The sequence below is a fragment of the Notolepis coatsorum genome (genome assembly GCF_963971535.1).
Source record: "Notolepis coatsorum genome assembly, chromosome: 18".
Taxonomy (NCBI): Eukaryota; Metazoa; Chordata; class Actinopteri; order Aulopiformes; family Paralepididae; genus Notolepis; species Notolepis coatsorum.
In genome coordinates this window covers 93,407,657-93,420,320 of record NC_140182.1, presented here as the reverse complement: position 1 = coordinate 93,420,320, position 12,664 = coordinate 93,407,657, and the positions used below count along the sequence as shown (strand labels likewise).

The 12,664-nt window shown below is 42.4% G+C and overlaps 1 protein-coding gene and 1 pseudogene across 2 annotated transcripts; both read left to right on the top strand.

Moving 5' to 3' along the window:
* Nucleotides 1-553: 553 nt before the first annotated feature.
* On the top strand, nucleotides 554-1,700 carry LOC311245449 (opsin-VA-like; annotated as a pseudogene). The gene is made up of 3 exons: nucleotides 554-642; nucleotides 976-1,062; nucleotides 1,538-1,700. The product of its transcript is annotated as an opsin-VA-like (transcript).
* A 6,609-nt stretch (nucleotides 1,701-8,309) lies between these two features.
* LOC311245447 (melanopsin-like) lies at nucleotides 8,310-10,272 on the top strand (the record flags this gene model as incomplete). The annotated part of the gene is made up of 2 exons (XM_084335289.1): nucleotides 8,310-8,985; nucleotides 10,259-10,272. The coding sequence occupies 2 exons, from the start codon at nucleotides 8,310-8,312 to the stop codon at nucleotides 10,270-10,272; spliced, it is 690 nt and encodes a 229-aa protein (XP_084191415.1).
* Nucleotides 10,273-12,664: the final 2,392 nt, after the last annotated feature.

Sequence of the window (12,664 nt, the reverse complement as noted above, 5' to 3'; positions counted from 1 at the left end):
AGAGTTGGTCCGTTATGGACAGTGTGTGCTTTCATTATCGATGGACAATAACACCACACCTTGGAGCGCCCACAGTCTTTCTGCGGTTCGGTTATAGTATACTTTATTTTCATGTTCATTAACATCATTTTGTCTGTTTTTAACAATTGTCTCGCTCCGCCTCCACCCAATGAATACTTATAATGCTTAGCCTTGCAGTGTCTGGGGCAGGCACGTGCACACATAGAGCCCAAAGGGTGCTCGAGCACCTGCCCTTTTGTGCCTCATAAATAAGTGCCCTTTTTATGCCAAGTTTTTTAGTTCAATATTCAATATTTGATCATCAGAACCCCCAAAAAAGCTTAAAAAGGGCCCCCAAAAATCGGTCTTGCGTGCTTCGCACACGCAAAGGCCCAGTGCCATTTTCAGCCTTTGAGCACCTGCCCCTCTAAAGTCCTGTGCACGTCCCTGGTCTGGGGGACCCTGATGTAAACAAGACGAAAGTCTTTCTCTGGTCTGCATCCCCTTAACAATTGTGTGTATTGAGCCGTACTGTATTGTACCCAATCAATCAATGATTGCTCTGTGTGGCTCTCACATCACCACCTATCACGGTTCCTTCTTTCTTGGCGACGTAGTCTGTATTTTCTGTCAACTATTTTGGTAAATCGAGGTGTGATCCAAATTAAGATAAATCTGAAAGTCTTTTGTTATCTTGGATATTTTATTTTCTGTAACATCTGAACTTGTGTGTTTGTAGACTTTTCTGTCTGTGCCTGGACTTTTTCCATTGTTAACTATGTTAAACAAAACATTACACCTTAGATCGAGTGTTAAACTGAGAAGGGCCTATGTTACGTCTTTAGTTCATACAGTATTATATTTAGGTACAAACAATCACCCAGGCCCATGGTAAATAGTTAATCTTGATTAGACATGGAGAGTTCAGATCTTCCAAGTCTTCCTCCTAGGGTGACTTGCTTTTTTTCCTGCCAGGTCTAGTGTCTGTGCACCATCACTCTGCTTGCCTATGAGCGATATAATGTGGTGTGCAGGCCAATGGCTGGTTTCAACTTGAACATTGTACCCATTCTGCAATCTGTTAATAAAATGTTCAATCAATGCAGAGAGCCTCAAGTTTCTTTATTAGTTGTCATACAGAAATACAGAATACTTTGTATGAAATGCTTCTTTCTGTTTTGCTCCTGAGAGTGCTAGATAAAACAAAAAGATAGTATAAAATAAGTATAATATAAGTATAAAATAGAAAGTCAAGTACGTAAACAAGTGTAAACCGTGCGGTCTTTGTGGTGGATGAAGAAGTGATAGGCCGGTTGAATGGCGTGGTTTGGGACGTCTCGGTGAAGCAGAGAACATTACAGTCCCTACTGTCTCTTTGGAATTGAATCCTTGCTCTGATGTCGTCCAGTTTATTTTCGAGTTGATTGCACATTGGCCAACAATATGCTGGGCAATGGCATTTTGTGCCTCCTGGATCTCAGTGTGTTTCGGACGCCTGCTCTCCTTCCTCGCCGTCTCCCCCCTTCCTTGCCTCCAGGGGCTGCTGTTCGTCTGGATCTACTGCTTGTTTTGGGCTGTGCTGCCGCTATTTGGCTGGAGCTCCTACGGACCAGGCAGAGGGGTCCCAGACCTCCTGCTCTCTGGCCTGCAAAGAGAGGTCCTGGAGTAACTACAGCTACCTCGTCGTCAGCACACCATAGTCTGCTTCTTCGTCTCAGTTGCAATCATCGTCTATTGCTACAGCAAGGTCCTGGCCACCATGAACAGGGTAGTAGTCTCCATGTGGTTGTTAGTCATTCATGTTAGTCATTCATCTCAATATAATGTTGCAGGGTTTTAGGGTTCTCGTCGTCTACCATGCTCTGCAGCATCTCTACCAAAACAGAGATTTTAATCTTTTTTAAGTGCCCATGAAGTGGAAGAATAACTTACTGTAATGTGCCTGAATGTAGACTATACTGTACAACTATGCACTGTACCGATGTGAAACAACTGACAGAAATAACATTGCCTTGAATTTTCTCATCCAAATGTTGTTCTTCTCTAATCCATCCTGCACTCCGAGGTCCAACATGTTCATTTCAATGGGCATCAATTTATTTTTATTTTTTTATTTTTTTATCCTTTATTTATCCAGGAATGTCCCATTGAGATACAAGATCTCTTCTTCCAGGGAGTCCTGACCAACACAGCACACAACAAGTTTCAACATAAAACAGGGCATTAAACAAAAAACATACAATTCAAATATAAATACAGAGGGTCATTTGTGCAGTGGCAAGGAGCATAATCACATCAACAATAGCATCAGGTAAAACAGTTACATGTTTCATAAAGGGCTAATCGTAGCATACCTTTAAAAGTATTCACAGTAGGAAGTGCCTGTAGACAAAGTTTCACTTGCAGCGTATTCCATAAAAAGGGAGCATAGTGGGAGAATGCAGCTTTACCAAGCTCTGACTGCATCAAAGGAACATTTAACAGCATCCCATTTGCTGCTCGTCTGGTATTAAAAAAGCAAGTATAAAAGGACAGAAGTCTGGAGATATATAAGGGCAGCTTACCTAGCAATGACTTAAAGGGGTTATGCACTGCTATTCCTAGCACTATTTGGGCAACTTTACACACTTCCTGTGAGTCTATGTAACACATCTGTAATTTGTATTCCAAAAATAATCATTGTTTTATATTTCTAATCTTGTACTCAAAACCAGCATTTTTCAGCCTCATGAAAGCAGGCTATTATTGGCTTGGCTCCAACCATACTAGCAGAATGCTTTGAGTGACAGCCACCCACCAAATAGCTCCGCCCATCTCCCCGTCAGAGATTAGGTTTCAGGTTACATACAAATATGGTATGTCATAAATATAGAGATGTAGCAGTACTGTCTATCTATATATATGTTACCACTATTTGTAAAAGCCACAACCACGTTACCATATTTGTAATAATGTAAATCATTGTGTCGTTGTACATATTGTGTATACACCGTTAGAAGCTAACATAGCTTAGCTTGGTAGCTATTGTGCTAACAACATATCCCGACGTCCGGCTCGCTGGCCGGCATGCACGCCCGACACAAAATGGTTCTCTCCTCTCTGTACACCCCCGTCCCCACGGGTACCCTGCCGGGGAGCCCATGGACGCGACAACGGCGGCAGCCGTAGGGTGCTCGAGCCCGCCGTAACGCTAGTGGTACACAATAGCTATGAGCTAACTAACGCTACGGCCGCCGCTGTTGTCGCGTCCACAAGCTCCCCGGCAGGACACCCGCGAGAACGGGGGCACACCAGGAGGAGAGAACCACCCCAAATCGAGCACTCATGCCGGCCGACAAGCCGGACACCGCGGTTGTTGTTAGCACAATAGTAGCCCACTGTGATGCACCGAGTGGGCCACCATTGATCAACATGCAGCGATGTGTAGCTTGCATGATGCGTGTGCAGTGCTTTGCCACACAGGTCTGAGAAGAGGACCTGCACATGATAGCAACCGGGAGCGTCGCGGAGCATTCAGCCTGCTGGCTACCTAGATCCACTTCAACCAGCCGAGCGTCGGGAGCTCCAGCAGCTTGTCGATGTGCTAATAGCCTGGAGCCAGCTACCGTTAGCTTGCAGAGGCTCCAGCACACCGACAAGCTGTGTAGCCAGCAGGCTGAATGCTCCGCGACGCTGGTTGAAGTGGATCTAGGTAGCCAGCAGGCTGAATGCTCAACGACGCTCCCGGTTGCTAACGCCGGCCCCGGCTGGTGCTAAGTAGCTAGCGATCGCTCCCGAGTCCCGAGAGCTAACGCCGGTCTGTCTGTCGAAGACCGAGGGAACCGCATCAGGCTTCAGCTGATTAGTGATCTTCTGGACAAGCCTTCCACCCTGCAGGTAGCAAGAATGGAGGCGGGCATTACTAAAACCACAGAGCCAATCACATCACCGTGCGCTATAAACAGCGCCCTGTGACGTGCACCAGGTCGTCAAATCAACATGACCTGATTTACTAGAGGCAAAGAGGGGATGGGCTGTAGCTGAGGAATTCGCCAATATAGTATTTAGGCCCAAAAACACATTGATACGAACTCCTATTACTATAATACAATGCTAGAGACTGAAAAATGACATTTATAATGCATAGCACCTTTAAGGATAAAAATCAACATGTGTGATTGTCTTCTTTGGTACAGAGAGGACCATCCTAATGACAAAGTACAATACAAAGTGCAGTGGTGGGTGCGAGAGCCTGCACCCGTTACAAAACGTATGGCAGTATGGTACGCAGAATCCAGCTTTTTAAGCAGGGAGGAAGGAGCATGCATATAGATTACATCGCCATAGTCTAATACAGGCAGAAAGGAACTCTGCACAATTCTCTTCCTGGCTTCAGACGGGAAACATTTCTTTAACCGGAAGAAAAAGCCCAGTTTAGGTCTAAGTTTTCTCAGTAGGTTCCCAATATGAACATCAAAGGCCATCTTTTCATCAATCCATATGCCCAGATATTTATAGGATGCTACTTTGTCAAGGCATGTCCCTTCCAGTGTCAATGGTGTCTTGTCCCAGTTGAACAGGAGCGTGGAGATCCAGGGTGGGCACCCGAGCCTGTAGGAGAATGGCCACTCTATCAGGATGGTGTTGTATATGATCACATCGTTCTTCATCTGCTGGCTGCCCTGCACCCTCCTGGCGGCTGTGGTGGTGTTGGGTCCAGAGCTCTCCATCCCCCCCCCCCCCCCCCCCCCCCCCCCGCTGGTGCCACCATGCCCATGTACTTTGCCAAGACAAGCCCAGTCTACAACCCCATCATCTACCTCCTAACCAACAAGCAGGTACACAGGCGCTATAGTATATTATGTGTCCTAATCGCTTGCCTTTGGCAGTGCTTGACTTATTGCCTCCTGGCTGTTTTGCTTTGTTTTACTGCGCTGCACTTTATCCCTTTTCTTTTTTTCTTTTATTCCCTCCTTTTTTATTGCTCCTGTTTTTACCCTCATACTGCTTTGGTGAGAATGATTTTTATACGGCTTTGCACAGAATGGGTTTAATGCCCATTCTCGAGGAGACAACGGTGGCTGTGTGCAAAACAACAGTTGCTATATGTTGATATATGAAAGTTATTACTGAATCTTGTAAACAAGTCACAATGGAACAGTAATATCATGCCTTTCAAATGTTTGACCTACTCTACCACTGCACAGAAATTTGGCATTTTCTTTTACATTTAGTCATTTAGCTGACGCTTTTATCCAAAGCGACTTACAAGTTCTGTACGACAAGCCATCAGGAAGGGCACAACTCTATCAGCTGAGCAACAATGTTCATCAAAGTGTTGAGTGCTACAGTGTAGGTTAGTATATTAGTGCGTGACAGTAACTAACAGTAAGGTTAGTTAGGGTTAGAATTTCTTTTATTTTCTTTCTATTTTTCTTCACAAGTGGTTACCAATGGTTACAGGCACCCCCATGTTGGAAGAAAGACAAATACACAAAAATGTTGTGGGGAAAACCCCCATCAGTAAGAGAGCTGTCCAAAGCTCCAAAAGGACTGGAACTGGCTTAGGAAATGCCACTAAGAGCTGACCTACTTTTAGATGGTTGAATGAAACTGACAGGCTACTGATCATTGTTATTGACAGTTTATATATGTGATTTTGACATCAAAATACTTTTCGTAATGCAGTTTGTGTGTGTGTGTTTGTGTGTGTGTGTGGTGAGAGGGAAAGCATACTGTGTGTGAACAAATTAAAGAATGAGAGAAAAAGAAAGAGATTTAGTGTGAAATGGAGTTTTCATTACAAGTGATATACATTGTAACAATATACATTGTTTAATAAAACATAACGTATGTACAGTAAGTTTGCTTCACTGAGTTTATGTTTGTGGCTTGAGAAGTGGGCAGAACTGGGTTGTGGGGGAAACTATACTGTTACTGCAGACCATAAAAGGATGATACAGTCTCTGAAAATAAGCACAATAAAGCCCTCATTGTTAGGAATATGATTAAACTGTTTGGTAAACCAGGAAAATGTATCCGTGTAGAAAGCTGGTATTCAAAAGACACTGAAAGAAGAAACTGAAAGTAAATTCACAGGTGAAATGTGAGTGTAATAAAATAAATGAATAAATACATAGATGCATACAACTGAAAATACTTCTGACATTTGAATGTTATCCTACAATAAAATAAATAATATTTACCCTCACTGTACCTCTATTTTTGGATATGTGTATCATGGCATATGCAAATATAAATCAGATGTTCATTCTTGGGTCATGATATGATTTGTATGAAAGATACACTACATTGCCTGATAGTGTTGCCTGGCGGCTGAGTAGAACATGCATACTTATTCTGGAAGACCATCCATGTAGACACTAAACCTGCAAGGGAACCAATTCACTTCACACAATGCTCTCCCTCTCATTGTTTCCCATTTAATTGATGAATGAACCGAATAATTAATAGAAAATGATGAAGGAAGTTATTTACCCACACTAATGCCACTGCTCTTTTAATTTGCCCACATTGCACTTTCTGCTACTGTATGTGTCTGAGAAGTACATTCATTAATTAAATTAATAATTAAACCAGCGTAGAGGCCCAATTCGCTATATTCACTCGGCGGCCGTGTGAATCCCAACCTGAGCATGACACAAGAGCAAAATGGCCACCAGACCAGTGGTTCTCAATATTTTTTGTGTCAAGGACCCCTGAATTGTTGCACATTAGGCCTTGGACCCCCCTTTTGAGAAGATTATGTCTCAGAGACTCAGAGATCTTTGTTGTTGGTTGTATGACTGTACTGAATTCTATCGCTGAGATATCAGTTGATGAAACCTGTGATCAGAAAAGTCACTCTTATATGTATTTTCTTATTGGCCTAGCCTCTTGTAAATGAAACCATGGGAGGGGGGGGGGGGGGGGGCATGTTGGACCCCATGTTGGGAACTGCATCAGAAGATTGATGGTTCTCAAAGGGGTCCTTGAGTAGGTTCCAGGGGATCCCCAGCAAAATGAGTAATAGTTTAATTTCACAAATATCTTATTCACTAGAAGTTATCCCAATGAGAGAATGTGTAAAAATTACTATTCTGATTATAGGTTTCACTCTCCTATATCTTATCTCCCTACCTACAGTAGCCTAGACGGTTATGAAATTCGGGACTAAATCACATCTAACAAAAATGATATCTTCTCAGATAGGGCTCTGAGAAGTGGGGGTCCCTGACCTATCACATGTTAAGTTGGGGGTCCTTGACATTAAAAGGTTTGAGTCTGAGACGGAAGTGTACTCATAATTCTTCTACCCTCCAGGTTGGACCTAAAGGGCCACAGCAGTGTGCTGCTGACACCACAGACAGAACAGTGTTACCCGAAACTCTTTTCTAAGCACATATTTTGTTGGTGTAAAGTAAGTAATGCGTTTCAAATAATTTAATTTCACACATCAGTATGGTGTATAAAAAGCTCCATATTTTACTGGCGTCTCAACAGACTTTCCTTAAACAGCGGTGTTGCTACTGTATCTAACGGACAATGATCCATTTGATCAGTAGGAAATGTGGGATGTTCAGGAGGATAAATGTACTTACTCAATCTAATCCCAGATTTAACACTACTGCCCATAACCTCGCAACTCTGAAGCAAAGAGCATTTCACACCTTATCTCTAACAAATAGGATTATACAATTTCATGCTGTAATCCAATAGAAATGCTCCTCTTTATATTTCCTTGGCTTTGCCAAGTTAGTTATCTGTGATGGCTAACACAAAGCTTCTAACCTTTCTGAAGACAAAGCAGACAGCTGTTTCTTTCGAAGATACACGTCACACACACACACACACACACACACACACACACACACACACACACACACACACACACACCGGTATGGATGCAATTATCCATTCTTATCATCAAGTAGTTGTAATCCAGTCAGGTTCATCCCCAGCTGGCCCGGGCCAAACAGATCAGTTTTTGAGCCGGAAGTCAAGATTTAGTATTATACAAAACTATGGAACTTTTCAATTAGCCACAAGCCTTTCTTGTGATCATCTCCGCAGCGGACATTGATGCAGCAAAGTGTTAATTTGATGAACAGTGACTATTCCCAAGTGACCTGTTGGCAATGTGGAGTGTTAATGAGAAGGGCGGTTGCTACTGCTAGTCTGCAATAGCTAAGGGAACAGCACCATGTACGATATTGTTCACTCCAGCAGTGCATCAAATGCATGTAGGAAAAGGAGTCTTGCTACACAGAGAGTCAACAGACGTAGGACAGACAGAGATATGGAAAGACATTGAGTCAGTGAAGTCGGAGATGAACAGTGAGCCTACGCCAGCATGGGGCTCCAGGAACACCACAATTTGGGAGAAGTACGTTGACATTACGTTCCTTGTGGCAAATGGTATTATTCTGTTAATCACTTCTTTTGTGGGCATTGCGGCAAATGTTTTCGTCACATGGGCTGTGTACCACCAAAAATCCCTGAGAACATGGAATAATGCACTGCTGGTGAATCTTGCAGTTGTAGACATTCTTCGTTGTTCAATCGATTGCCCCATCCTCTTCACCATCGTTATGACTGTCCATCAAAGAGGACATGTAGACAAGCTGATCTGCGATGCACAGGTAGCCTCTTTCTCCTTCAGCTGCTGCATCCAGCTGCTGACTCTAGCAAGCATAGGTGCGGAGAGATACCAAGCCATTGCTCACCCCTTCAAAACTAGTCAACGACGAAGACGGATTATAATATGGATTCCTCTATCGTGGACCATGGCTATCTCAGTAGCTGTTCTCTGTGTGGTATTTGTGAAGGACTCACCTGTGTATGTGACATGCCTAGGAGCACGATGGGAGACAGTACCTTCCTATGACACTTTTGGACTCTATATTTTGGTTCCATTATGGACAACTTGCTTCGGTGTCATCATTGGATTTTATGCTCGCATATTTGCACTTGTAAGAGCTCACAGTCGTAAAATATTTGATGAAGGTAGTTTTCATCTGCCGCAAACAAGCATGATAGAAGAAGCAGCAGCAAAAGATGCAAGCAAAGTCGTAACATGTGAACTAAAGGATGCAGAGACCAGGGAAACGGACCTACAGCAAACCCAGAGGGAAACTGTTATGCTGGTGGAACAGGTGGTGCAAGAGGAACCAGATTCATCCAGCGATTTAAATGAGTCCAAATCTACAGTGAAACGCCATAAATGGCAAATGGCATATGTGAAAATAGCTGAGACGCTCCCTGGAATTGAACGACCGCATCCCTGTGTGGTGCAAGTCAAACCAAATCTATTCAGTATAAATACTACGGCTTGTCAGAGGAGCTCCACAAAAGAGCCACAAAGTATCTTAAATTATTCCAACAATATGCCTGAAAATACAGTGAAGAAAGATGAGCGACCCTCTGGAATGGAACAACCAAATCTCCAGGTGATGAAGGTTGAAGATGAAAGATCTTGTCTGAAGAGCTCAACAAAGGAGTCACAAAGGAGCTTAAATGAGTCCAATGTCATCAGTAATAAGTCTAAAGATACAATGATGATGGCTAAGACACACCCTGGAATAGAAGAACCACATCCCCAGGTGTCGCATATTGGACCAAATTCATCAAATAAAGGTAGTATGGCTGCTTTAAAGAGTTCGAGAAAAGAACAACAGGGTGTTTTAAATTATTCCGGTGCTGTAAATAATAACTCCAAAGTTATAGTGAAGATAGTCGAGGCACCCCTGATGATGCAGGTTGAAACTAATTCATCAAATAAAGATAAAACTGATTGTCTAAAGAACTCAACAAAAGAGCCACAAAGTAAATCAATGCAGACAAATGCAGACAATTTAAAGGAGTCCAAAGCTACACAGAAGATAACTGAATTGCCTCCTGGACCGGAACAACCGCATCTCCATGTTTTGTCTGCTCCACAAATGGACAATCCTAAAGCGTCCTCAGTTTCGCTAACAAACCTGGACCAAACCAAGGGCGGAGGCGCAGATGAAGCACCGTCTGCTGCTAAAGAAGATGAAGTCGCTCCATTACCCAGTAAGGAGCCTCAAGCCACAAATCCCATCGCTGCAACAGCAAATGCAGACAAGGTGGATGGGGCTGTGTGTATGATGCCCTCTCTTGCCAACAAGGAAACGGCAAACAAAAAGAAGGAAAGTAAAATGGCAAAGCGGTCGGGCTACATTGTTTTCACCTTCCTCTTATTCTGGCTGCCACTCATAGCAAATATCCTCCTGAATGTCTTTGTCCGCAAAAGCAGGAGTTCAGAGGTAAGTGTTTTTCATGTGGACGCTACTGTATTTTGGGATAATGTGTCTGGTGGAATCATAATATCTGTGCTAAAAGAAAAGCTATATGAAGTGCACCTATATTTATATAATGTATCCCACAGATGAAGAACCTCCAATGAGAAAGCATTTGGAGCAGCCAACATACTGTAATTGCACACTTGGAGTGTGAATGTTCTAGATCACATGAAAGTACTCAACATAGGGATATAATACAACCTCTACTGTCTTCAATGATGAATGCACAGAACACTCAAACAGTCTTTAGAGAATGAGTTATGAAATACCAAAACCTAAAATTTACAGATTTTATAAATTTGTATAAATGTACTGATTTTATAGGTCTTCATCTGAAGGATTCAATTTACAGAAATACGATTTTGAATATTTATTTAAGTGAGCATGTATCTGTGGTCTCAATAACAGGAAGTGAGGAATACTTGGAACAGAATATCGATTGGAAGATCAGCAACTTCTAATTTACAGGCTACTGATGTTCTCAAACTTTTTTTTAATACATTTTGTTTATGTTCTCCCATTTGTATGGCTCCCAGGTGGCGACCATTCAGGATGTGCACATCTTATCGGTCTCAGTTGCCTGCATGACATCACTCAGCGACCCAATTATATATGCAGCGGTGAACCCTCAGTTTCGAACAGAGTTTTATAGGCTGAAGAGGACGTTTAAATCCCTGTGGAAGAAGAGATGAATTCGGACACGCAAGCATTCACAAAGTACCCCAAGATGTCAACCACATGAAAACCCAAAAGGTTGTCTTCACTTTGTGTCTGCTGCTGTGGGGTTGTGTATCACACCATTAGGAAGAAAATAATCAAATACGCTGCTGCGTTAACAAAGCTCTCAAGTGGGTTGAAAAGTCATCACGCCTCCTCAGCTGTTAATAAACACTCTGGAGGTGTTGCATGCTGGGAGACCAGCATGGTCCAAGAATTAACAGCCAACCGGAAGGCCACTGGGGCCCAGTCGGATAATCACCATAGCCAGCCTCTCTCTCTGGAGACCCCCTTACCCAGGACCACCCGCTGGGCTAGTCAGGTCCTCACATGTCTGTGTCATCACCTGTTACATAATAATAGGAAGGATTATTATGTAACAGGATTAAAGTAACTTGGTACATGTAATCCGTTAGTGTTACTGTCAACCTCATCCTGCCGCAGTCCTTTCTTCAATATATTCATCTGCTTAAAAAAATAATTAAAAAAATACTAACCTTCTTACTGTCTTCTACTATCATAAACTCTTCCACTAATTAATCTTCCTTGTCTATATTACTACCTAGTACTATACTAATATGTCTCTATATGCACTCAACACTGCAGCACCCAAGTTTCAACACTGTTTGATGAACATTGTTACTCAGCTGTAAGAGTTGTACCCTTCCTGCTGAGTTGTCGTACAGAACTTGTAAGTCGCATTGGATAAAAGCGTCAGCTAAATGACTAAATGCTCTCCAGTAACCAAACACATACAAATCACATTTGGCTCATATTCTTTCTGATAGCAGCTATAGGGAGGTGTAGTGGTTACGTCATTGTTGTTTCCCGCCGGTCCACCTCGCTTGAAATCGCAATGTATTTCCAATGGACACATTTCTAAATCGTCTCGTTTTAAAACAAATAAAGCATGAACATTGGCATGGTGTACCTTTCTGTGTGTATTCATCCACAATCTATAGCTCAACATGAAAGAATTTGCAATTAATCGTAAAATAATTTCGCATCATTTTATTTCAACCAAAAATGCTTTAAAAACAATAATGTTAGTGATAGAAGGGAACTAATTTGGTGCAAAAATGGAAAGCTTGCCAATGTTCATGAGGCAGAATTATTACAATAGCCGGCAATACATTTTCCCAATGATAAATAAATCCCTATACGGGTGGACCGCGCGGGAAACTAAAGTGATGTCAGACTACACCTCCCTATCACTTCTACACGTGCGACACATTTCAGACCCTAATCACAAACCTAAGAAAAAGTAAGAATAAAACAGAATCTGTAAAGACCACTTTGACATAACCAGTTAATATTTGGATACATACAAAACCAATTTCCTTTCATGACTAAGGGATGTGTGTCTAATAGAATGTTAGCATGCACGACACAGGGGCTAATTACCCCACAAGGTGAAGCCTCTATGAAGTGCATTCTTTTTCAATAACCGCACACCTTATCCCACTTATACTGTTATAAACGTATAAATCTGTTTTATTTTTCTGTGGCCATCTTGGTCTACTGTGTATGATTGCTTATTGTTTATGTGTCTTGTATAGGCCCATATGGGCTGGGCATACATCTGTATGTAAGACCCAAAAATAATATCAATCAATCAATCATATACAGTACCATGGCCACTT